This window comes from Rana temporaria, chromosome 6, assembly GCF_905171775.1.
Source record: "Rana temporaria chromosome 6, aRanTem1.1, whole genome shotgun sequence".
NCBI classification, from domain to species: Eukaryota; Metazoa; Chordata; class Amphibia; order Anura; family Ranidae; genus Rana; species Rana temporaria.
This window is the reverse complement of record NC_053494.1, coordinates 20119895-20147155: the sequence shown is the minus strand read 5'-3', so window position 1 is coordinate 20147155 and position 27261 is coordinate 20119895. Positions and strand designations below refer to the sequence as shown.

At 45.8% G+C, this 27261-nt stretch overlaps 2 protein-coding genes and 1 non-coding gene across 3 annotated transcripts in view; 1 reads left to right on the top strand and 2 right to left on the bottom strand.

Moving 5' to 3' along the window:
- Window positions 1-2509: 2509 nt before the first annotated feature.
- MIEF2 (mitochondrial elongation factor 2) lies at window positions 2510-12089 on the bottom strand. The gene is made up of 4 exons (XM_040356415.1): window positions 11856-12089; window positions 9563-9716; window positions 7750-7936; window positions 2510-3696 (listed from the first exon to the last, which is right to left on the bottom strand). Exons 1-4 carry the CDS (start codon window positions 11972-11974, stop codon window positions 2645-2647), a joined length of 1512 nt encoding a protein of 503 aa, XP_040212349.1. The 5' UTR covers window positions 11975-12089; the 3' UTR covers window positions 2510-2644.
- Window positions 7560-7718, bottom strand: LOC120944504. Its single transcript, XR_005750402.1, has one exon. It is a non-coding gene; the product is annotated as a U1 spliceosomal RNA (small nuclear RNA).
- Window positions 12090-12511: 422 nt separating the features above from the next.
- Window positions 12512-27261, top strand: part of FLII (FLII actin remodeling protein) — a 55137-nt gene continuing 40387 nt past the window's right edge. Inside the window, exon 1 of the mRNA XM_040356414.1 lies at window positions 12512-12648. Coding sequence (XP_040212348.1) covers window positions 12586-12648 — 63 coding nt within the window. The 5' untranslated portion in view covers window positions 12512-12585. The remainder of the gene's footprint in view (window positions 12649-27261) is intronic.

Genomic DNA, 27261 nt, shown 5'->3' with positions numbered 1-27261 from the left:
GATCACCGCAGTGACCTACGCCACGTCCGTCCATCCCCCCCCCCATCTTCTGAGAGACACATGTCCCAGAAGACAGCAGGGAGCAGTGAGATTGCGCATGCGCAGTACGGAATAAGGAAGTGAAGCTGCAAGGCTTCACTTTCTGATTCCCTTACCGAAGATGGCTGTGACAGCACCCAAGAGCCAAATCGGCTTCGGGACCCAGCTCCCAGGACAGGTAAGTGTCCATATATTATATATATATCCATATTCGGCGGAACTCTGCTTTAAATGAACACAAAAGATTCAATCCACCTCAAGACCAGTGCAATTTAGAATCAAGGTTAAGAAAACGTGCAAATATTAAAAAACAGCTTGCATAGCAAACATTTACAGTGTACGATGCAATTAAAAAGCTTAAAAGAAAAAAAAGATACAGGTGCTTGTGAAGTTAGGTGCAGCTACCCGAATACCTTTTATACGTCTCCAGTTAATGTAATAATAATAGCAGCAGTAAAGACAAAGATTCAAGCAATCAACTGTTCATTAAATTGTAGCTCCCAGCATGCACTGCTGGAAAGGCTCGTTCTAATCTAAAGCCCACCGACTTAAATGCCCCAAACCTAAAAATAAATGGTAAAAACACAGCACACATTAAATGGCCAGCTTCAGTCATTCAAATATGGCAGATGTGCCACCCATCTAGACAATTCTCACTCCCAATACAAATCTCTCAAAATGGAGTACCACACCCAGCAGAAAACACAATCACCCTGAAGAAGAAAGGGGGCAAATTAGTAGAGAGCCTAGTCCAAATGCAAATTTTCAGATACGGGAAACTTTTAGTGTCCGCTATAAAAAAAAAAAGTTATACAGTGGAACCTTGGATTACAAGCCTAATCCGTTCCAGGAGAATGCTTGTAATCCAAAGCACTCACGTATAAAAGCGAGTTTCCCCATAGAAGTCAATGGAAACCAAGATAAACTAAGATAATTTGTTCCGCATAGACTTCTATTGCATGCAATACCGCATGTGGCCAGAGGTGGGGAGGGGGAGCCTTGGAAATACTCAGGGACAGCTCGGCTGAACTCAAACCCTCAAAGGCTTGGGAACAGATAGGTAGATTCACGTAGGGGCGCCTAACTTTAGGGCGGCCTAGCCTAGTCTTTTTATGCTACACCGCCGTAAATTAGTTAGGCTAGTAGTGATTCTCAAACCACTTACCTGCTAATTTTTGGCGGCGTAGCCTAAAACGAGCGGGCGTAAGCGCGCCTAATTCAAATGACTTGGAGGGGGGTGTGTTGTATGGAAATGAGGCTTGACCTCACGTTTTTTGACGTTTGTCACTGCGCATGCGCCGGGCGACTACATTTCCCAGTGCGCATTGCGGCTAAGTAGGCCGTGCGGGCCTATTGATTTCGACGTGTACGTAAACGACGTAAATCCCGATTCGCGGACGACTTGCGCAAACGACGGGAAAAAAATTCGAACCTCGCGGCGGGAACGGCGGCCATACTTAACATTGTTATTCCACCCCATAGGTGGAATAACTTTAGGCGGCCTATCGCTTACGGAAACAACGTTAATCGACTGCGGCGGGCTCGCGTTCGTTCGGGAATCATCGTAAATGCTCATTTACATAATCTACGCCAGCCGCAATGGAAGCGCCACCTAGCGGTAAGCCAAAACATTGCAATCTAAGATAGGACGGCGCAAGCCGTCCTATCTTAGATATGTTTAAGTGTATCTCTGTTAGAGAATACACTTAACCATAGGTCGGCTTAGATTCAGAGTTAGGTCGGCTTACCTGTAGATAAGCCGGCCTAACTCTTTGTGAATCTACCTAAGAGTATTTCCAAAAGCTCCATGTCACCAGCACCCCCGCACCTGTGGCCAAAATACGGTACTGCACGCCACATTGGCCCGAATCCTGCTCGTATTGTGAGATATTTTATATGGTCTTCTGGTCAATGACCACCTTTATTAAAGGACTTTGAAATCTCCCCTCTTCGTGCTGGGATATAGCGGGATTCTGGGGGGGTACCTGTTTTTTTTTTTTTTTTTTTGTAGCTTAACTGGAGCCCCTGTGCCCTATGTGAATTTGTTTCACCGTCAACCAAATGACACACGCACCAAATTAGTCGAGAGGCCAGTCCTAAAGCAATTTTTGCGAACCAGGGTGAGTGAACTTACGGCAAGAGAAAAAAGTTAGCCTCGAGCTGTGTGATTTTAGGTGGGTTCCCTACAAGGGTACCTCTCAAAGCCCAGTCCAGGTAAGAAGTGCCATTTCTGCCCAAAATGTACAGCTGGTTACTTATTTTTTTGCATAGCAAACCGCCTGCTCCCTATAATGTGCAATTGCTGACTCTCGGCCACCATGTTTGCAGTTTAAGTCCAACAAACATGGGATCTGAAAAACATAAATTAAATCACCATCTTAGTTTCTTCTGAATGTAAAGAGACAAGAAAATATTTCATAATATACTGACTTGGAAAGTGCAGGTAGTAAATAATTCCTCTTATGGCCATTTTTTTTTTTTTAAACACTTGGCAAACAGACTATAAATTTCACCTAGAGCACTTAAAGTGGCCACTAGTCTTGTGCCGCTGGCTAGCCTGGAAAGTTCAGCATTATACTGAGGACATTTAGGATAGCAAGGCGTTTCACTTGTTTAATAATGACTCCGGATTGGAAAAAATCTGATACAGGCCATATCCCATCTCTTCTATGTCATCCTCAGTAAAACAAGAAAATAAATTGACTGCATTGTCAAAATAACAGGGGAGGAACCCTTGATCCAAGTATCCAATGAGAGACTCGATGGCTTGCAGAAACCGATCAGACAAAGCAGCCTCTGTCCAATCAGAGGGCTCGTTATTGATGTGCAGGAGGACATGCCTTAGCTGGGTTGAGGACAGCTTAGTGAGACCGGGGCGCTTTTTGCAGATGCTTTTAAGAATCTGGAGGCACTTTTGTCTGACCCCAGAGTCGGCGCTGTCCAGGTCTTGGAGCCGGCTGGTTTCTTCATGGTAGAAGCTCCTGTGCCAAAGGTTTTCTGCAGGAGCCGTTGAGTGAGAGTAAGTCACCAGGACAACGTCTTTGGTTGCAGCCATCGGGAGAATGTCAATCACTAGTGTGAAGTCACAGTGGGTCACTTCCAGTTGAAGGACATCCGGATTAATGACTGGCCTTATGGCACACTCCAACACTGTTCCTATGGCTGGCCAGTTGATTGACCCAACAACCATCTTGTGCAAGGACTCAACAATTGTCCGAGTGGAAAGGTAGCCCCCCAGCATGAACCGATCCCAGGGACTGCTTCCTCTAGCTGTGTACTCTAGGTTGGCCCGTTTAATCATCCAGAACCGAGGGTCATTAAGAATAGTTGTCTGTCCTGGTACAAAAGTCCACAAATGGGGCTCCAGGATCAGAGGTAGCAATAAGCATGTGTGGTCTATACAGGCTATGGGCAGTTCGTTACCCAGCGACCCCCCTAGCTGCAGGGCAGAGAGGGGCATTTCTGGGTGCTTGGCCTTCAGAAAGTCCTGCAGCTCGTTCCTGATGTCCAGCACCAGCTGTCTGACTGCTTCCGTCTGAGATTCTGGCACACAGGCTTCAACTCTATAATAATCCAGGAGCATCTCCTGCAGGGTAAAGCAGATAGGGGTCTTCTTTATGTCAACAGGGACAGTCTCTTGAGTAACAGCAGCGGCCTCTGTAAATGGCAAAAGATAAAATTAAGAATTTTCAGAAAAAAACTAAATAATCCAAAATGCATCGGTCATAAAAGGACATTCTACAAAATCGAGGACACACAGAGGTGCCTGGTGAAACATTGTGATGCCTTCCAGAGTGTCCCAGCAAACATGAGGAACACTTTGGTGCCTTTCAGACCATTCTATGAAACAACTGCCCATCCCCCTCCTGCATCTCACCATTGGCCAATGAAGCCACAAGTCATAGTATGGGACCAATATGGGCAGACATGAGAACTGACTTATGCCGCGTACAAACGGTCGGAATTTCCAACGACAAATGTTCGATGTGAGAATTTGGTCGACCGTTAGTAGGCTCCATCAGAGTTTTCAACAACAAATGTTTGAGAGCTGGTTCTCAATTTTTCCGACAAAAACAGTTCTTGTCGGAAATTCTGATCGTCTGTATGCAATTTGCATGCTCGGAATCATTGAACTTAATTTTTCTCGGCTCGTCATAGTGTTATACATGACCGCGTTCTTGACGATCGGAATTTCCGACAACATTGTTTGACTGTGTGTATGTAAGACAAGTTTGAACCAACAATCCGTCGAAAAAAAAAAAAAAAAAAATCACGGTTTTGTTGTTGGAATGTCCGATCGTGTGTATGCGGCAAAGTTGAAGAATCCGACAAGAAAGTCAGTAATGATCATCACCAGCATACTTCTTTTGAATCTGTGAATTAGAAAGCACTAAAAGCGGATCAACATGACAGTGAGGCAGTTGGGAAGTTGGCAATGGGAAGCAAGTATCTGCATATTGCTCAGAGGTTACATACAGTAATCAGTACATCCAGGCAGCTGACGTAGTATGCAATTACTAAGAACTATGGGCAAAACTTATTTTTTCCCCATTTGGGATAGAATAAGGGAGGGTTATAACCTGCTTCAGCTTTTAATTTGCCATCTGTGTCCCATTAAAAAAATGGAAAGTGAGCTGAAATCACGCCAAAGTGAGCAAATGGTTGTTGCCAAAACATGTTCCCCCAATTTCCCCCTCTTATCATTCTGATGACAACACCAAATTTGGTATTTTTGTTATGAATAAAACTAAACAGGGGAAAAAAAAAAATCTGCATCGGTCTACCACAGCCTCGAAGACTGAGAACTGAGCGATCAAAGATTGCTGATCACTCTTCAGTGTCCTGGTAACTGGGGCTGGCTCACAGGCACTCAGCGGCTCCCCGAGAGGCTGAGCCAGTTACTGGTACAGGCATCTGGGTGGATCCAGACACAGAGGCCGGATTCACACTTGTGCAGTGCGAATTTCAGCTCTCTTATCTCTGCAGAGAGATAAGAGAACTGTTCAGCAGATCATCTCCGTTTTAGCTGCGAATTTGGAGAGGGGAGGGGGAGGGGGGAAGTGTATTGAGCTGAATGAGAGAAATCCTGAAGAGAAATGAACACATGTGCGAATCAGATGCATGCCCATAGAAGATAATGAGCCTGAATTCGCACCTGAGCCACACCGCAATGCCTAAAAAACGCACACGTTTTTTCGGCAATGCACAGTGCGAATGCAGCGCACATATGTGAACCAGCCTCATTGAAATCAATGTATTTTATAATGTTATGCGAATTGGATGCAGTTTAAGCCGCAACCAATTCGCATAGGTGTGAACCCGGCATAAAGTTGGGATCTCTCCAGAGCATGGACTAGAGCACAGTGACATCAGCCAACACAAGTGCACTCCTTTGGCCTTTCTTCTCCTTTAAATAAAAAATATGGTAAACACACAGACACACCTTTAAGGCCCCTTTCACGCAGTCGGGTCGTTCAGGTCGGCCTATCCATTTTGTCGGCAAACCTGAACGGCTGCTACATACAATCCTATGGAGCGTCAGATGTCAGCGGAGACATGTCCGCTGACATCCGACCCGACAAAATCAGATGGATAGCGATACGTCCCCATCCGTCCATGGCGGATCAGATCTCTCCATAGGAGACAGCGGTGCTGCAGAAGCCCCTCCCCGCTCAGTGAGCAGAGAGGGACCTGTAATCCGCCGGCTCAGCGGAGAGATCTCCCGCTGATCTGGCGGACTCCGTAGTGACGGAATCTGCCTCGTGTGAAAGAGACCTAACTCTGCAGAGCATAGACCCCTCTCCCTCAGCAGTAGATCCCAACTGAGCCCCCAGCAATACGAGACCCAAAAAAATAGATTCTCACCAGTGACAATAGATCACCAAGCACCCCTTGCCATTAAATACATTCAGTGCTAAAGTTGCCGGGAGGGTTTCAAGCAAGTTTCCTTGTAAAACCTTCAGCTGCCTAATCTCGAGATCTACTGATCATTTGACATGCAACTTAAGCTGGCTACACATCTATAGATTATCTGCAGATTTTCTATGGTCAGATGGAAAAAGTGCAACACATTTCTCCATCTATGCTACACTGTGTGGATGGAGGAATCTCGCACTGGGCCAAGCTTCAGTATCTTGCTAGTCGGCCTGCTGGCTCTCAACATATACAATGCCTGCACCCAATCAGAATGCTCAGGTATTGTGAGAGCCAGCTGGGCCGACTAGCAAGATATAGAAGCTTGGGCCAGTGGGAGATTCTTCCATCCACACAGTTCAGTGTAGATGAAGGAATCTGTTCCACTTTTTCCATCTGACCATAAAAAATCTGCAGATAATCTATAGGTGTATGGCCAGTCTTACACTATAGGCAACCTCTGCTTGGTTTCACTATAGGTAACTGCCCAAGTTTTGTGATAGGTTTCCATTGAACGATCATTTTTTTTTTTTTAAAAGCCTATGGCGTGTGAACACACCCAAAAAATTCCACCCGGTGCAGAAAAAATGTGCACACACATAAAGAGTGTTCACAAAAACGTGCAGACGGGTGCAACGTCAAGTGGTCCTCCTGTGAAGAGGGACCCAAACCCTGATCCCCCGGGGCGTTAGGCTCCAGACAGGGACTGAGGTACTGTGGTCCGAGCAACCGAAGCCGACACGGACCCAACTTCCTCGGAGGGACTGCCGAAACAGAACCCTCCCAGTACTAGGTGGGGCTCCCCCGAAGGGAGACCCCATGAGAGCAGGCGAACTAAGCCAGAAGGCCATGTCCACCCACTCCCAAGACGTTCAGGGCTGGCCCGAGGACCCGCACCCTACTAATCACACAGTGACAAAACGTGCACAACAAAAAAAAGACAAAAAAGTGACAAACACAGTCTTAAATAAAATAAAGTTGGGGAAGGGATAGTGGAGAGGAGAGTGAAAGAAGTGGCCATTGTGGTGAAACAATGACCAGGCCCTCCGGCCAGGAATAAAAAATTCCTCCGGTCCTAGCCAAAAGGCCCGGCCCAGGAGGCAGGTGCTAAAAAAAGCGTGTTATTGGTGCAGTGACCGTGGTATCTTAAATCAATGTGTCCCTCACACACAGTGATCTTCAGATACCCCTGGACTGCCACTCCAGGGGCACATGCACCATAGGCTTTTCGTTCCATATCCGACCCCCCGACCGGCCAGTGCAGCCCTCCACCCCTGCCGGCCAACCCAGCGGATTTGCATGGTGCTGCCCCGTCTTATCCCAGGGCATTACCAGCTCCTCCTACCGGATCGCTGACAGAGATGGCACTTACACCAGCCAGCCAGAAGGCCAGACTAGAACTCGGCAAAAAGACCAAGACCAAGCACAGCACCCATCCTCACCAGGAGCACCCTTCCAGATGGCTCAGACTCAACCATGGGCCGGCCCCCAGTATTCTGTCGGGCAGCACAGCGTAGTCCCTGCTGAAACCATCCTTCCAGGTGCAATGACGTCATTGGATTGCATCCACCCTCCCCATGTAGGAGGTGCTTCAGCGCTCCGCTGACAACTGATAAGGACAGATACCACACCCAGTCCCAGCCAAAAGGCCGAGAAGCGGCAGGGAAGACAACCACGATCAGCACGGCCTAGAGTGTGCAATAGCCGTGCCTCGCCCTGGGAGAACCGCCTTCATGATCATGGTGTCTCCCCTGCCAGGTAAGTCCATTGAACGATCATTGTAGTATAAATACACACCTTCAGCGGGCTGGCTGGGCTCTGGGGGTGGTAATGAAGCACTGAGATCGGCACGCTTTGCCTTCTGTGTAAGTTTTGGAGAGGCCTTCAATAAAACAGCTTCTTTCCAGCTCTCCTCAAAGGACTTCTGCTCCGCTTTCATCTCTGGTTCCTTCTCATCGGGAGGAGAGGCTGCCCGGTCAATAAGCTATAGAAGAAAAAAAAAAAAAAAAAAAAAAAAGAGGATAAGGCACTAAGCATTGCAGAGTATAGCTCCACCCCAGGTTTTTTTTTTTTTTTAAATAAACTATGGTACACAATGAGAACCTATTTCCTTTCTATGACATTCTCAATAGAACAAATAATCTGCACACACAGCAGCCTAATTTTTTGCTATGCAAGTGGTTAGTACATTCACCTTGCGGCACTAGGGTTGTCAGTTCAAATCCCAACCACGGCACTACCTGCATGGAGTTTGCATGTTCTCCCTGTGCCTATGTGGGTTTCCTTCAGGTACTCCAGTTTCCTCCCACATTCCAAAGACATGCTGGTAGGTTAATTGGCTTCTGTCTAAATTGGCCCTAGTATGTGCATGTATGATAGTGAGTTAGGGACCTTCGATTGCAAGTAGAGGTCGACCGACATGGGTTTTTCTCTGGCTGATATTTAGGGCGGGGTGGGGCGGCCAATATAGGATGCCGATTTTTGTGCTTAATATTTTAGGCCGATTTTTTTGGCAGGCGACGCTGGTTGCCACTGGCGATCGGCACTGGCACGTTTCACACTCAGCCGATTTGTCAGTAGCACTATATGTAAGGAATGCAGAGAGACCAGCTGTCAGAATTCAGCGGCGATGTCAGGGGGTGGGCGAGACCCTGCTAACACCAGCCAATGATTCAGCTGCTTAAGAATGGGTGCGGGGCCACATACACGTAGCGGCCCACCGAGATCCCATTGGCTGGTGTTTGATAGCTGCTGGGTCCCACCCCCAACATCACCGCTGAATTCTGACAGCTCCTCTCTCTCTGCATTCAGTTGCAAACGTCAGTTTCACAGATTGAAAGACAGAGCCAGTGGAGTGTGGGGGGGAAGGGAGGAGTGCAGTCAGTAATCGGCCGAATTTGCACAAAAATCTCTAAGGCCCCTTTCACATTGAGGCGTTTTTCATGCGGTACAGCGCTAAAAATAGCGCTGCTATACCGCATGAAAAAGCATGCCCTGTAGTGTTCAATGTGAAAGCCCGAAGGCTTTCACATTGAAGCGGTGCGCTAGCAGGAGCGCTCCAAAAGTCCTGCTAGCCGCATCTTTACCGCGGTATAGGAGCGGTGTGTTCACCGCTCCTATACCGCGCCTTCCCATTGAAATCAATGGGAAAGCACGGTTTTCGGCCGCTAGCGGGGGTTAAAACCTCACCGCTAGTGCCCGAATATCGCGGTAAATACGATGGTATAGCCGTGCTACAAATAGCGTGGCTATACCGTCACCGCGGCTGCATGCCTCAATGTGAAAGCAGCCTAATTGTAAGCTCCTCGAGGACAGAGACACACACACTATATATATATATATATATATATATATATATATATATATATATATATATATATATATATATATATATATATATATATATATATATATATATATATATATATATATATATATATATATTTTATGTGTCAGGCGCTATAAAAAAAATAATTAACAGGCCCCAAACCATTGGTTTCTTCTGCCTTATATGAAGCCGTCTTCACAATAAACTTCGCCACGGGCCGACTCCTGACAAAAATACTTCCATACTACAACCGATATCATGCCGCCACATACCAATTCTTACCCGTTTAACAGCCAGTGTGGCAATACCGAGCATGGCCGCTCCTCCCACACCGAGCACCAGTCTGGCGTTGGCCAATAGGAAGTCCAACACACTGCCAATCCCATTGTCTGCTTTTTTTCCTTTTCTCTGAAGCTGCATTTCCGCCATCCTCCGACTGTAGAAAAAGAAAAAGTATTTAAAAATGTAGCTAAAACTCCAGGGGAGGTGAGAAGCAGCACAAGCAGCCAGTCAGGCATGCCGATAGGAGAGAGCAGTTAGAACACCATTTAAAAGCAGACCCTTCTGTCTAGCGACGCGTTTTTTTTTTTTTCGAATTTGAATTTTTTTTTCGCGCCGTATCTTTTTTTTTTTTTTCGACGCAACTTTATTGACCCGTCGCAATCCACAAAGCCTGGCGTAACGTAATTTCGCGCTATGCACGTCGGGAAAATGACGTCACGAGCATGCGCAGTACGGCCGGCGCGGGAGCGTGCATCATTTAAATGGGAATCGCCCCCATGAAATGAGGAACGCCTTGCGCCGGCGGAATTTAAGTTACACGGCCAGAAATTTCTAGGTAAGTGCTTTGTGGATCGGGCACTTAGGTAGAAATTTTAAGGCAGTGTAACTTAAATTAGAATTTCGCCGTTACGCCGGGTCTTTGTGGATTTGGCCCTTAGTACCGGTTCTCTTTGCTAGGCAGGGCTGTGCTGTCCGGCAAGGCTGTGTACATCACAGGACAGAATGGACAGAAATACAAATCCCTTGCAGCTCTCATATGCGTAGCAGTTTGTCGGCTCTAAGAAAGCCATGTTTGCCGAATAAGCCGTGTTATTACCATTACACAGAGCTGTCAGCATCTGAGCACACATAGAAACATTTACATGGCATGACGCAAGATTCCAGCAATCAGAACTGCGGCAGGCGGCCATGACTCAGGAGAGGTGCGGCACATTCCTGGAGGCAGATAATAACAACCCGCAGGTACCTGGGCCCCGTCCAGAGTCTCACTCTTATAATCTTTAACCTGCACTGCTAATATTAAAATCAGAGGCATGTCAACAATGTGACCAGGCTGGATTCTTGTTTACTTCTGTTCCCTATATACATAAACAGGTAAAGGGTTCAATAATGTTCACAAAGCAAAATGAAGGTCCCAAGTCACACGAAATAAGGGGTCGCCTCACACAGGAAAATTAGCTGCTGACATTTTTAGTTGATTAAACCCAGTTCTCCTATTTATAATGGGAAGGAGGGGGCTGGGAGTTCTATTTACTATAAATAGCCCTGTCTGTACTGTGCTGGCAGATTTCCATTGTCAGTTGTAAACCAGATCTTTGCACTGTCTGTCAAAAGGTAACAAATCTCAAGGTTTGGATTGTACAGTGTGTGATAATGCACTGATGGATTTCTCTTTCCGGACCATTCTCTGTAAACCAGAGAGATAGTTGTGTGTGAAAGTCCCAGTGGATCAGAAGGTTTGAGATACTCAGACCAGCCCGTGTGGCCCCAACAACCACGCCACGTTCAAAGTCACTTAAATCCCCTTTCTTCCACATTCTAATGCTTGGTTTGAATTTTAGCAAGTCGTCCTCACCACGTCTAGATGCCCACACACACACACACACATATATATACCGTATTTATCGGGGTATTGCGCGCTCCGGCGTATAGCGCGCACCCCTAAAGTGGACCCGACATTCCTGTAAAAAAAAAAACATTTTATTACATTTTACTACTTACAGTTTTGGTGTCTTGCGCGGCGGCCTCGTCGGGTCCGGCGTCCGTCTGTGGTGTCCTCCACGCGCCCAGTTTGAACACTGCGCCGGCATATACCGAACGCAGTACACGCGTGTATAGTCGGGCAGGCTCGGCTCCTCTCACGCTTACGTCCTGGACGTGAGCACGAGAGGAGCCGAGCCTGCCCGACTATACACGCGTGTACTGCGCTCGGTATATGCCGGCGCAGTGTTCAAACTCGGCGCGGGTATCGGCGTATACAGCGCACCCACGATTTTGCCCTGGAAAGTGCGCGGTATACGCCGATAAATACATATATATATATAAAATAATAAGTCTTTATTTTATCAGACCAATAACTCGGTTGTATTAATTTCCCACCACCGGGCCCCATAGAGCTCTTCCTATGACGCACTTATGACACAAGGTGGCGCTGTGGGGTGTCTCCGATCACTATGTTGGGGGTCAGTACGTTCTCTATGAAGTCCGGACTCCGGTGCTCCCAGTCCAGGCTGTCTTTCGCCCTTCCTGGTACAATGAGCCTCTCCTCCCCCCTCCCCGGGTCCACACTCACCCGCTACCCCGGCCCGCTCCGCAGCCAGCAGCCGCTTCTTCTTCCTTCTGCTGCTTCTTTACTACCGCCTCCGGCCGTCCGCACGTAGCAGCGCGCCCTGACCAATCACAACCCTCCATCGACAGACCAATCACGTGCCTCTCGTCAGGCCGCCAATCGCAGCGCACATGTGGAACGCTCGGTCCAATCACCGGTCCGGTGGTGCGAAGCAGCCAATGAGAGTCGCTGTGATAAAATAACAACATCTGACGTCTAGAGGGAGGGGATGTTCCGGGTTGAGATAGGGGGGGGGGAGGTTTCCGGTCTGAAAATAGAACCCCCGCTCCGCCAATGAGAGATGGCGGCTTCCGCGTGACGTCATGCGCGCTCTGCTGATTAACCCATTAGACGTACACGGGAAGAAACCGCGCGTGGCTTAAAGAGAACCAATCACTGATCGCAAGCACACCTATATAGTCACATGTGTTTTATAAACCTAAGATGATTTTTAATATCGCATGCTCCAACCAATAAACAAAGTAATGATTAGGGCTCAGTGACAGGTCCTCTTTGGCAGTGAGTGACAGCTGCGACGGCGATTGGCTGTGAGGGTAGGGTGGGCGGGGTTTGGTGGACGCAGGGTTCGGGTGTGGCTGCTGAGAGGGTAGAGTGAGCGGAGGGGGCGTGGTTTGTGTTCTTCCTGCCGCCGCCTCAGCCGCTGAGAGGAGACAGACCTTCCCTGACACCGGACATGGCGGCCACCGGGGTGCTTCCCTTCATCCGGGGGGTAGACCTGAGCGGCAATGATTTCAAGGTGAGACACCCCCCTATTTCTGGGAACACTCTGCCTGGTATGGGAGGGGAGGCTCAGACATGGCAGGACTTCCAGGGACACCCTCTGCTCAGGTCCCTGGCCTACAATATAATATGAAATGTATTCCTATGGTGCTGTCATAGGCTGTGGTGCTGTACAACGTTGACAAGGCAGACAGACTAGGAAGGTGTTGCAAAAGTGGAGTTCCTAACAATTTTTTTTTGGGGGGGGGGGGGGGGGGCTAGAAACACTCTGTGTCCCCACTGGGCAGATTTACCCCCACTTACTGTCTTGGTGACAACACTGGAAATGGTCCCCACTGGGCAGATTTACCCTCGCTTCCTGTCTTGGTGACTACACTGGAAATGGTCCCCACTGGGCAGATTTACCACCACTTCCTGTCTTGGTCACTACACTGGACATGGCCCCCACTGGGCAGATTTACCACCACTTCCTGTCTTGCATTTTTTAAATGCACTCCCGCACACACCCCATATAAAAAGCACAGTGTAAATAAAACTTCTGGTAAAAAAAAAGGGGGGGGCAGCGAAGGGTGAGAACGTGTGGGTAAACGTCAGTTGCGCCACACATGTGAGGTATTGTGGTGAATGTCAGGGAGAGCAATGATATGTGAATGTGAGAGCAATAATCTCTAGAGTCACCGGTTATCGCTAAACTGATAACCTGTAAAGGCATTTTAAAGTCTCATCTATGGAGAATTCTGAGTACCACCATTTTTTATTTTTATTTTTTTTTGCGATTCCACAAGCGTGTGCAATTTTGAGCTTCAACATTTTTGATATCTATTTACTCGATGCAACCAAGTCTTTTATTCTTGACCCGAAAATTGGTTGTATTACTGTGCTTGTACTAAAATTCATTTTACTGCAGTTTAATGATTAACTGCGCAAGCATTGTGCGATGTAAAAGATTGCGACCACCATTTTATTCTCCAGGGTCTCTGCTTTCAGAATATTAGGGGGTTTACAGTAATTTTTCTAGGAAAAAAAATGCAGATTTTTAATATGCCAAAAATGAAAAAAAACTGCCCCGGTAGACAAGGGGTTAAAGAAAAAAAGGAAGTGAAGGTTTGATGTAACAGGAATATATTCAGCAACATTGTAGCCAATATGTAACAATTGCAACAAAGGACAGCAGAACAGTCCTGTTTATACAATGTATCCATCCATCCAGCATCAATGCAACCACTTCCAGCCTCTGCCAATTCTCTCCTACATGTAAGGCCCCTTTCACACGGACGGCTGTTTTGCCGCAGTTAAAAGCATGTAAAATGTTTTGTGAAATTCATGGCTCCAGGCACTGCGATTAGCTGCACTTGTACATTGCGATTACATGCGGTTACATGTGGCCGCATTTAGCTGCGGTAGTCATTCCCATAGCAACTCTTTATATTTATTTGATTATGATGTGCTTCCTGTTGTTTTTTTTTCTCACGCTGCTATCCGCAGTTGACAAAAAAGACTGCGATTATCTGCATATAGCTGCGCTACATCGCACCTGGACGCATTCAATTCTATTTTTTCTATTCGCACCAAACCGCATGTAACGAAATTGCAGCTAAACGCTGTGTGTGAATGGGGCCATAGGAAAGCATTGCGTGCTTTTAGCTGCGGTAGAAAACTAGAAAATCCGCAGCTAAAAGCACCATTATATCCGTCCGTGTGAAAGGGGCCTAAAAATCCATTTATTTTATTATTTATTTATTTTTACTAGAAAATTGCTCAGAACCCCCAAATATTATGGCCCGGATTCACAAAGCACTTGCGCCGACGTATCTCCAGATACGCCACGTAAGTGCAAATATGCGCCGTCGTATCTGTGCGCCGTACCCACAAACCTCTCGACGCAGGCTACGAGAGGTGCGCGTAAGTTGTACATCCGGCGTAAAGTTAAGCCACATAAAGAAGGTGTAACTCAGCAGCAGACATATAAAGGTCTGCATCAGGGAACATAAGCCGGCGGTGTTTACGTTGGACGCGTGTCTGGATGGGTGTAGATTACGTTCATGGTGTAGGCAGTGAACCGGCGTATCTTAGGTAGATGTTCCGATGTGGTTATGAGCATGCGCACGGGGATGCGTCCACGACACGTCGCATGCGCAGTTTGTTCAACGTACTTGTCTGACTCTCAAACCATCATTTGCATGGGGTCACGCCTCATTTGCATGGGGCAAGCCCACTTCCACCTACGCCGGCCTGCGCCTTCGAAATCTACGCCACGCCGACGCAGCTTTGGGAGCACTGGCTTCCTGAATTCCATGCTTGCCTCTCTGCGCTGCGTCGGCGTAGCGTACATTGAGATGCGCTACGGTGGCATAATTGTGCGCCGCTGTCTGTGAATCCGGGCCAATGTGTATATATAATATATTTTTTTAACAGAGACCCTAGGGCAGGGTTGCCAACTGCCAGTAAATTTACTGACCGTTTGCAAAAATCTGTGGATTTTTTTTTTTTTTTTACAACTGCCAGTAAATATCAGGGGCTGATAATTTCATGCTGTGTTGACCTTTTAAGTGTAAATCAAGCAAATGACTTTATTATAGGTATTGTCAGTGTTTCCATATCATGTTTATACTGTTCAAAATTTCACTAGGTGTTAGTTTTCAATAGGAACTCTGTAATTTCTCAGGTTGCCAGTGAAAAATGTGCTCCGCCAGTAAATTTTCCATGGTTTTTGTCAGTAAAAAATGCTGCTTAGACCCCATTCACACCTTCGCGTTTTGTCGCATGTAGCGCGACGCGAACAAACGCCAGAGGGACGAAAAGCAATGAAAGTCAATGGGGATGGTTCACATCTGCACGCTGATGCGCCTGACGCGCATCGCCTGTAGTCAAAAGAAGTCCCGGACCCTTTTTTGTCGCGCAATACGCGCGATATGCGCGTATTTGAGCGTTTTTGGTTTTCCATTGAAATCAATGTAAAACGCCAGATACGCGCGTATTGCGCGACAACAAGCGTTTGCTACGGGCGTTTTGTCAATAGAACTTGTCGCCCATGCAGAAGATTAAAAAAATCTACCAACATAGCAACAAGTGATGAAAAGATGATAGTTTTTCCTATTGGCTAAAAAAAAAAACGTCTAAGTACAAAAACGTCGGACAACGCTGTATGCAAACGCGCATATTAGCATGAATACGCGCAAAAAAAACGCCGAAAAAAAACGCCGGAAAACGCCGTTATTGCCTACGCCTAGGTGTGAATGCAGCCTTAAGGTTGGCAACCCTGCCCTAGAGCAGTGATGGTGAACCTTGGCCCCACAGATGTTTTTGGAACTACATTTCCCATGATGCTTAACTACAATGTAGAGTGCAGGAGCATCATGGGAAATGTAGTTCCAAAACATCTGTGGTGCAAAGGTTTGTGATCACTGCCCTAGGGAATACATTTTTCATTTTATTTTTTGTTAAAAAAAAAATTGCATGTAAAAAAACAAACTTGAATGCAAAAAACACAATCTATAACCCAAAAAATGTGTCGCTTTAAAAATGTTTAGCGTTGCAAAGGACATCTAGAATTATTGTTTTTGCTATAACGTTTGTGGCAATACCTCACATGTGTGGTAAGCTACGTATGCGTTTGCTTCTGTGCACAAGGGGACGGGGACACGTTAACATTTTTTTAAATTTTTGTTTTTACACTATCCCTTTTCATTGTGTTTTGGTCACTTTTATTTCTATAAAAAGAAATATAAACATCCCTTGTGATAGAAATAAGGCGTGACAGGTCCTCTTTATGGAGAGATCTGGGGTCTATTATTCCCCCACATCTCTCTTCTACCCTGGAAAGCATGAGATCAAAAATAAATAAATTCATCTTTACTTTCCAATGGAAAAAAATGGCAGTGCCAGAGCCAGGAGTGACATCATGACATCACGTCTGGTCCTCCAGGATCATAGAGCTGTCTGGGGGACCATCTGGCAACTTTTTTTTTTACCTGTTCTGGGGATGACCTTTTTACCAGGCAAGAAGTAAAGGAATTTCTCTAATGGAGCCTCTGATGGCAGTAAAACCACATTAGGCCGCGTACACACGATCGGTCAAAACCGATGAAACCGGACGGAAGGACCTTTTCATCGGTCAGTTAACCATCGGTCAAAAAAATGTAGAACTTGCTTTAAAATTGAACTGATGGACTAGTAACCGATAGGTCAAAACCGATCGTTAGTATGGAAAACCATCGGTTAAAAATCCACGCATGCTCAGAATCAAGTCAACGCATGCTTGGAAGCATTGAACTTCGTTTTTTTTCAGCACGTTGTTGTGTTTTACGTCACCGCGTTCTGACACGATCGTTTTTTTAACCAATGGTGTGTAGGCGCGATGGACCATCAGTCAGCTTCATCGGTTAACCTATGACAACCGTCCTTCGGACCGTTCTCATTGGATGGACTGATCATGTGTACGCGGCCTTAGAGCTCTGATTCTTCGCCACTCAATCCTGAACTAAGGAAAATAAAAGTTTGGCTGTAAACGCACTTTAACGTTTTATAGGCCGGTTTCTGTGTGCATGCTGTAGTTGTGGTTTTCTGTCTTTCAGTACGATTTATATTTAGCCCATTGTGTTATATCACGGAGACAGACAGCAGCAGCTGGTGTGTGTGACATACAGACCAGGAATATTATAGAAGGAGAGACGCTTGGAAGAAACTGCTCATTCATTTGGCTGAAGATGTCAAATAAAGGATCACTAACCAAATATAACCTATTATGTGAGAGAGATCTTTGTAGCCACTTCATGTCTATAGATATTTAATAGTGTTGCAGCTTGCTCTGTGTTAATTATTATTTTTGTCTTATGGGATCTTTAGGGCATATTTACACTTGCTACAACATGTGGCATTGGGCACGCAATTTTAAAGCTCTCTGAATGCCAATCAAAGCCCATGTCCCTAAATAAAATGGTTACTGTAACAGAATGGCCTGTGATACCCAGAGACTTTTGAAGGATGCGGGGTACTCCTGTGCCAGCTTCACTAATGACTCTTGGGTCTAGGGTCATCCTATGTCCGATAGGGGCATAGGATGACTGAGAAATGATATCATGAATTACATGAGATGGAACAATAATGATGATTCATGTATTGCAGGATATCTTGGAATATTACAGGTATTTAATTCTGACCCCAACAGGTCAATAGTAGAGTGACTCATATATGTGGGGACACATAGACTGTTGAGGTGTTAATTGAGTCTGGCTCCTAAGATATTTCATTGTGCTATGCTAACTAGCCCTGTATTGTGTGAAAGTTCTATTGATGCTAATATGTGTTGTGAGTTAACACACTCTAAAAGTCATGTCTGCCATGTCAGCTATAGTAATTGATTCATGTAGATTCGGTGCCAGAGAGTCTGTCTGGGATGTGGATTGAGAGGGACTCGTTAAGCACCCATTGTGTGATGTTTTGGGTGGAGTGTTTCATTGTCCCTGTGATTACTGCAGCATGCTTTCTAACTGTATACAAATCTGAGAGTTTACTATTAAAGCATTCATTTGTTTGGAACCAGGGACAGAGCTGTGTGTGTCTCGTCCTTCTGGGAAATTCTAATGGATCGTGTCTGCTGGATTGTCGGATAAGCTGTCTTGGGTTGGTGGAATGGAATATCGTAACGGCGTTAACCCCTGACCGTTACAGTCACCTTACAGTCCTGTTCACATGTTGCGTTTGCTTCCCAAATTATACCCCATATCGTTTTCTTGGTGCTTCAAAGTGTCTGCAAAGACTCCATAGAAGTCTATGACAAAGCTCGCATACAGCACCTGAGGCTTTTGAGAGGCTTTATTCAGCATTTGCTTTGCTTTGGAGGTATTGCAGATATGAGATATCCCAGGGAAACCAACAAGCGAACAGGAAAGACATCATCAGCAGTCCCTTCCGGTTCATGTGTATATATTCTGGAAGTGTCACATCTGGTGTGCAGTGTGGGGTAGCAGGACGGTGAGCGGGTCCAGACTGGAGCAGAACAACTAGCAGATGGCACACTTGGTGTACACAACATGGGGAAGTTATAGCAGAACGTAAACTAGGACTGAGCGGCAGAGGATCAGCAGAGTTGGGGGACCAGAGCAGCAGAAACTAACAGATGTCCCACATGGTGAGCAGCATGGGAGCAATATAGGGAAGAGGAGGATCAGTAGAGCTGGAGGGTACTACTAAGTGGGGGATCTGCTGAATGAGGGTACTACTGAGTAGGGGATCTGCTTAATAAGGGTACTAATGGGCTTTGGATCTGCTGAGCAGGGGTACTAATAAGCTACATATAAAATAAGTCTCTCTGCTCCCCCTTATAACCTTCTTTGCATTGTGGGTCAAAAGATCCCCTAGACGCCCCTGTTTATTCTTTTCTATCCACCTCTGACTGGTCCGGATCAGGTTTATGACAGCTGTCTGCTAGTTTGTTGGCCGCGCAGCTCATGACTCTCTCATTCCTCCATGTTCAAGCAGCATTTCATTTACCTACATAAAAGTGTAGATTTTTTTTTAAATAAATGATTATATGCTCTTATTGATTTCTGCGCTGTGGCCATCTTTGTGTTTCTACATGATACTAATAAGCTAGGGATCTGCTGAACAGGGTTACGAATGAGCTGGGGATCTGCTGAACAGGGTTACGAATGAGCTGGGGATCTGCTGAACAGGGTTACGAATGAGCTGGGGATCTGCTGAACAGAGTTACTAATGAGCTGGGGATCTGCTGAACAGGGTTGCGTATGAGCTGGGGATCTGCTGAACAGGGATACTAATGAGCTAGGGATCTTCTGAACGAGGATACTAATGAGCTGGGGATCTTCTGAACGAGGATACTAATGGACTGAGGATCTTCTGAACGAGGATACTAATGAGCTGGGGATCTTCTGAACGAGGATACTAATGGACTGAGGATCTTCTGAACGAGGATACTAATGAGCTGGGGATCTTCTGAACGAGGATACTAATGGACTGAGGATCTTCTGAACGAGGATACTAATGAGCTAGGGATCTTCTGAACGAGGATACTAATGGACTGAGGATCTTCTGAACGAGGATACTAATGGACTGAGGATCTTCTGAACGAGGATACTAATGAGCTGGGGATCTTCTGAACGAGGATACTAATGGACTGAGGATCTTCTGAACGAGGATACTAATGAGCTGGGGATCTTCTGAACGAGGATACTAATGGACTGAGGATCTTCTGAACGAGGATACTAATGGACTGAGGATCTTCTGAACGAGGATACTAATGGACTGAGGATCTTCTGAACGAGGATACTAATGAGCTGAGGATCTTCTGAACGAGGATACTAATGAGCTGGCGATCTTCTGAACGAGGATACTAATGAGCTGGCGATCTTCTGAACGAGGATACTAATGAGCTGGCGATCTTCTGAACGAGGATACTAATGAGCTGGCGATCTTCTGAACGAGGATACTAATGAGCTGGCGATCTTCTGAACGAGGATACTAATGAGCTGGGGATCTTCTGAACGAGGATACTAATGAGCTGGGGATCTTCTGAACGAGGATACTAATGAGCTGAGGATCTTCTGAACAAGGATACTAATGAGCTGAGGATCTTCTGAACGAGGATACTAATGAGCTGGCGATCTTCTGAACGAGGATACTAATGAGCTGGCGATCTTCTGAACGAGGATACTAATGAGCTGGCGATCTTCTGAACGAGGATACTAATGAGCTGGCGATCTTCTGAACGAGGATACTAATGAGCTGGCGATCTTCTGAACGAGGATACTAATGAGCTGGCGATCTTCTGAACGAGGATACTAATGAGCTGGCGATCTTCTGAACGAGGATACTAATGAGCTGGCGATCTTCTGAACGAGGATACTAATGAGCTGGCGATCTTCTGAACGAGGATACTAATGAGCTGGCGATCTTCTGAACGAGGATACTAATGAGCTGGCGATCTTCTGAACGAGGATACTAATGAGCTGGCGATCTTCTGAACGAGGATACTAATGAGCTGGCGATCTTCTGAACGAGGATACTAATGAGCTGGGGATCTTCTGAACGAGGATACTAATGAGCTGAGGATCTTCTGAACGAGGATACTAATGAGCTGGGGATCTTCTGAACGAGGATACTAATGAGCTGGGGATCTTCTGAACGAGGATACTAATGAGCTGAGGATCTTCTGAACGAGGATACTAATGAGCTCCTTCAAAACAAATGAAGAGTCAACGCACACAGGGCATTTGCTAAGCCACATTAAGGCTGGGTTCAAACTTGATTCGGATGCGGCTGACAGCAGAAGTCTGGTGCGTCCTTCCGAGTGGGCTGCCATCCACCCGCTCCACTTAAGTGGCCCTTGCTCTTCAAAAGGTTGGGCACCGCTAGCCTAAGGATTCAAAAAAGCATGTTAAAGCGGTAGGCACTTTAATGTGTGGTAAATTTGAAGCCGGTGTAAATGAGCCCTTAAAGTGACAGTGGACCAGAGTCAGAGGATGCTGGACAGGAAGTCATCTGTTTCAGTATCTTCTATTCCAATATGACCTGATTTTTTTATATATATATTTCTGTAGCCTCTTTTACATAAGCAAGGTTGCACTTTGTGTGGTGGCCTTTTAGGGCTCAATCATACCAGTGGCTGTGTTATACCGCGCTGCGAAGCATTACACTGTTTGCAGTGTTTCTTTTTTCCCCTAGTTTTATTGAAATATCCCAGAGTGACACATTTATTTTTATTTGCTGCAGGGGGTTGTCATGTGGTGAACTGTATTGCAATGTGCTGTAAAAAAAATAAATTAAAATTGTGTGTGTGAACTGGCCCTGGAGATATATGTTCCTAGGGGGACACGTGTTTGGTCATGGCTGAGTGGGGATTTTGCCTCCCTTTTTGGAGAGGTTTCCTCTTATTTCCTGTTGTGTTTCTAAAAGGAGGCCGCTCAAGTAAATGTGTCCAGCAAGAACCAATGGAATATTTCTCTTTCTAGTGCTCGGATGCAGAGTTCTCCCCGTCTGACGCTTCTTCCAGGAGTGTCGATCTCCTTGTCTTCTCTGGATTTGAGAAGTGACCAGTGACGGGATCACACTACAGGGGTAAATGGGGTAGAAGAGTACTCGTCGGTTTCCATGCATCACTCCTTAGCTGGATGGATGGGTGAGATGTCTCTCCCTCAATGGCGACTTGCGTTCCGTAGTTTTGCTGTCGGCAAGGGAGCAACGCCTTAAGGGAACAACTTGTTCATCTGGTTAGCATGTGAAGTAGTTAGTTATTTGCTCTGCAGTTTTTAGCTATCCTATTCTCCAGTGACAAGATTGCTAGAGTGACCTGACCCTTAAAGGATAAGGGCACTTTAGAATCTAATGCATCCACCTTTTTTTTTCCTCCTTCCCCTGACATAAACTAACTAACCCTCCCCCTCCACCAGTGCATACTTGCCTCTCCAAAGGCTGTGGTTCTGTTGTTTGCTTTTAGCAACGCAAGTCTTCTCTGTCCTGCCCCACCTGTGCATTTAAAGAAGCACTCCAGGATTTTTTTTCCCCAATGCACGTGGGGCTGTGGATGCGCTGCATGGGTTAACTGCTTGTTTTTGTCTAGGGCTGTGGAGAGCGGAGATGTACTTGCCTAATCCGCTGATCCTCCGCGCACAAGACCAGTACCCGCCACTCCCTGCATGCTAGCGGTCTTGTGAATGGACTGTTTCTGATGTCATCACGCCCATATACCAGCTCTAGATGTGAGAATGGCAGGAACAGTCCACTGCTGGACGTGGGAGAGCGCCGTTTTCCAGAGGATCGGGTAAGTATTGCCTTTTGGTGCACCCCTGAACAAAACGGGCAGTTAACCCATGCAGTGTGGGCACAGGCCCACTGCATGGGTTAACTGCCCATTTTGTCCAGGGGTGCACTAAAAGGCAATACTTACCCGATCCTCTGGAAAACAGCGCTCTCCCACGTGCATTTTAAGCCCTATAGACTTCCATGGAGCGGTGTCCTGGAGATGGTCCAGGTCTATGGTGCTGGAGTGTGCATGGGTGGCCAGGAAAGTAAAGACAGGTTGTAAGCAAAGAGCAGAACTGTGGTGATTGGATAGAGGTTCGTATGCATCCATGAAGGAGGCGGTCAGACATGTCAGGGCCGGTGAAGGGTAAAATAAAGGACAGGTGCACTTTGGTTTGAAGGACTCTCATCCTTTACAGAAAAAGTGAAGATCTGCATATATTGAAGCTGCCTTTAACTCTATATGCAGAAGATCTCTGCTTAAAGGGGTGCAACTGAACTAAAAAAGTAAAGATTTACTAGGTTTGGCAATATTTAGGCCTCATTTCCACTGGCGTTTTTACAGCCACGTTTCTGAGCGTTTTTTACAGCTTAAAAACGCCTGTCCATGTTATTCTATGGCTTCATTCCCACATAGGCGTTTTTGAGCTGCAAGTGGCATAGACGTTTTTGAGCTGTAAAAAAAACGCGGGACCAGGGCGTTCTGAAGCTCCAGAGTAGAGCTGTAAAAACGCCAGACGTTAAAAAACGCGCAAAAACGCTCAAAAACGCGACCGCGGCATTTTTAAAGCTGCAGCTCCCAAAAAAAAAAATTTTTTTTTTTTTTTTACAAAATAAACATGGACAGGCGTTTTTAAGCTGTAAAAAAGCCTAACAACAGTGGCTGTAAAAACGCCAGTGGAAATGAAGCCTTAAAGTGTTAATTGGGCCTAATCAGAACTTTGAAAAAATCGGCACCCTGATCTGAAGTTGCAGTGGTACCTCTATGCTGATTATTGTTCTCCTTGCTGGAGGGTCAGACATGAGGAAGCAAAGCCCAGCCTCTGCCAAGATGACCCCCACACCCCTTCCTCACATACGCAGTGCAGAATAAGGCACAGGCAAGTAAAAATCAGCTGCGGGACACCAAAGACAGTACTGGTGACAAGTCCTTAAACCTCACAGAAGTCAGTTCTCCAAGTCTATCGAATGGCACATTCACATCTCTGCATGCATTTTCTCTTGAAATCAATGGAAATGCATCAAAACACATCAACGTATGCTTTAAGACCCGCATTGAATCATCTTGATGTGCATCAATGAAAAACACTTCAGGGGAGTAAAAACCTCCAAGCCGCTAAAAGCCCCATAATAAATAGCTTTGAGGTTTGTTTAAGCTTCTTTGTTGATAATCCACAAGGCGTAGTAAATGCCACATAACCACCTCCTGATGCTGAGTGTAGTTCTGGGATTGCCGGACCTGCCCATGTGAGTCACAGGCTTCTGTGCACTACAACAAAGAGGACTTGGTCCTCAAAGTACTGATTGTCAATCACCCACAATAATCAATGAAAACGTCGCCTCTGTACCTCCAGCCAAAACCTTATTTATTTTGGATAGTGGGTAACGTTGGGACTTGGGTCAGGTTTTTTTTGCTGTCTGTATCCCTAATGGTTCACCTTCTCTATCTGACACATGTCACTTTTTGCAGATCTGTACAGACTGGGTTGGAGGCATTGAGCCAGTTATAAAAGGAGGGGGGTGAGGATTTCTGAATACTGACTATAAACTGGAAACACTTTCTGCTGTTATAAGATAGAGAAGTCAGACTTCTTTTTTTTTTGGACACATGAGGGTGGATTTACTAAAGGCAAATGGACTGTGTGCACTTTGCAGGTGCAGGTGCTCTAGGGCAGGTGTAGGCAACTTCGGCACTCCAGCTGTGGTGAAACTACAATTCCCATCATGCCTCTGCCTCTAGGAGTCATACCTGTGATTGTCGGGGTCTTGCAATGTCTCGTGGGACTTGTAGTGGAGGGCCGAGGTTGCCTGCCCCTGCTAAGTTGATAGGCTGGACCTTGGTCAGTCCCATGGAGGAGTGACAGGTACACTTTAGCATTGACTCAGCCTCTCCTGCCAAGTCACAGGATAAATTGCTGCCTGACGTCCCATCCAGCCAACAAAACTTTTCCCATGGATCTTGGCTTCATGTGGCCTGTCTGTGTTTTATCTGTGTGTGAAGATCTGCCGAGACGTCTTTTAGTCTATTATTAGAGTCTCTATAAAAACATTGTCTTGTGTTGTCTTGTCTCACACCCTTGTCAGGCTTATAAACATTATAGTACCTTTTTTTTCCCTCTTTGATCCTACTTGTGTATATTAGAGTCTGTAGCGTTGTAACCTAATATTCTCTGAAATGAGCATATTAATTATTTACAACACTCCGCCTATGCAAGTCCTATCAAAGTGCACCTGTCATAAAAGAATGATAGAGCCAACCATTGTTGGACTCCTTCTCGCAACATGTGATCTATGCAAGTTCTAGTGGCTTTAAAGTGCACCTGTCATAAGAGACTTTTGGAGCATTTAAAACACAGGTGTCAAACACAAGGCCCGCAGGCTGCATCTGGCCCTCCAGGCCATTTCATGTGGCCCTCGCACCTCAGCTCCAGTCCTCCTCCAGACCCTTACTTTCTGCTTTCAAGCAATGCATCCAGCTTCTTCCCAGCAGCAGCATAAGAAAAGGGGGGTGCACTATGATGTAAGGGAGAGTGCGGGACTCAACCTCTGATGGTGGGGGGGCTCTTGACAACCAATGTAAGGGGAGGGAATGCGCTGGACATCCAATCTTACAGATACAACCGGCCCTTTTGAGGGCAATCATAATGTTGATGCGGCCCCCAATGAAGTTGCGTTTAACACCACTGATTAAAAAGAAGGAAAAAAAATCGAAATACAAAAATGTATATAATTAGGATACCTAACTCTAACTTAAAGGGTCACTAAAGGAATTTTTTTTTTAGCTAAATAGCTTCCTTTACCTTACTGCAGTCCTGGTTTCATGTCCTCATTGTTCGTTTTTGCTTTTAATGTTGCTGTAAATCCTCTCTGTTCTGGACACTTCCTGGTTGCCTGTTTCCTGATAACCACAGTGCTGGGAGATTTCTCACGGTGGTCACTAATGTGATTATTGTGTGTAAAACGAAACTGGATTGGTGCTGAGGAGTTTTAGACAAAGTATCACTGCTCTCTATTGGCTGACTGCCCTCTAGTGGCTCTCTGTACATCAGAGAACCAGGAAACAACAGCAAAAACGAAACTACACTGCAGGCACATTATATGATTGTTTTTTTATCTATTTTTAATCATTTTTAAAAGGAATCAGTTAACTATTATGTCTCTATGCCCTGTAAACAATCATTTCAGCTAAAAAAAAAAATTCCTTTAGTGACCCTTTAAAGGAACACTAAAGGCACAATTTTTTTTTTTTTTTTTAAATAACATACATGTTATACTTACCTCCACTGTGCAGATCGTTTTGCACGGAGTGACCCGGATCCGTGTCTTCTGGGGTCCCTCGGCGGCTGTCTCAGCTCCTCCTCGCAAAAGCTTTCCACGTTCATGCGAGCTCTCTCGCGTGGTGGAAAGCTTTTGCGAGCGCGCTCCCGTGATACAGCAGCGGCCATAGCTGCCGACTGTATCACTCGGCCCCGCCCCCTGGCGCGCCGCATCATCCACTGTGATTGACAGCAGCGCCAGACAATGGCTGCGCTGCTATCAATCCGCCCAGCCTAGCCAATCAACGGCCAGGCTGGGAACCGAGCAAGATGACAAGCACGCGCCCGGGACTTTCGAACGGTGAGGTAAGTAAAACGGGGGCTGGGGGCGGTGCTGTCAGATGTTTTTTTACCTTAATGCATAGGACATATATATTTGTGTGTGTGTGTGTATATATGTGTGTATATATATATATGTGTGTGTGTGTGTGTGTGTGTGTATGTGTGTATGTGTGTATATATATATATATATGTGTGTGTGTGTGTGTATGTGTGTGTATATATATATATATGTGTGTGTGTGTGTGTGTGTGTGTGTGTGTGTGTATGTGTATATATATATATATATATATCTCACTCACACACACACACACACCTCTCATTCTTATAAAGAATAATGATGCGAACACATAGAAGTAATTGGTACCCAGATAGAGCAATCAGAAGAATACAACAGCTAGGGAGACAGGAATAGGAAAAACATTTCAAGGGTGAAAGTCTCCTTTCTCATGGTCCTCCTGCTCAATTATATAGTCGTTTTTGGATTGCTTCTGAATATGCTAGTTGCTTGGCTTTGCCTGATTTACAGTATTGCTCGTTCACAGACTTGGAACAAGCATGTAGCAAATGATCATCAGAAAAAAGAGAGAATTATTTATTGCTGTGCTTGTTCTGGGATGGTAACTAATAAAATGTTGAAGCCAGAACATATGCATGGCAGCCAGGAAGCTGGCATTTTCCAAAGGCGATTTCACCAATGGCAGGCCTCAGGTTTGCTTTAACCTTACCAAAGCAACAATATTTTATTTTTTTGTAAAGGAAACCTATCGCCTTAACTTTATTACAGACAACCCCCCCCCTTCCTGTCTGGTATAACAATGTACTGCTCTTTCATTGGACGCTGCCTTACAAATATATCTACTCTAGATTGTAAGCTCTAACGAGCAGGGCCCTCTGATCCCTCCTGTATTGATTTGTATTGTGGCTATACTGTCTTCCCTGATGTAAAGCGCTGCGCAAACTGTTGGCGCTATGTAAATCCTGTATTATAATATTAATAATAATACTGTTCCAATGTTGCCCCTTTCCCACGTAGCTACGGGGAACCCTACACT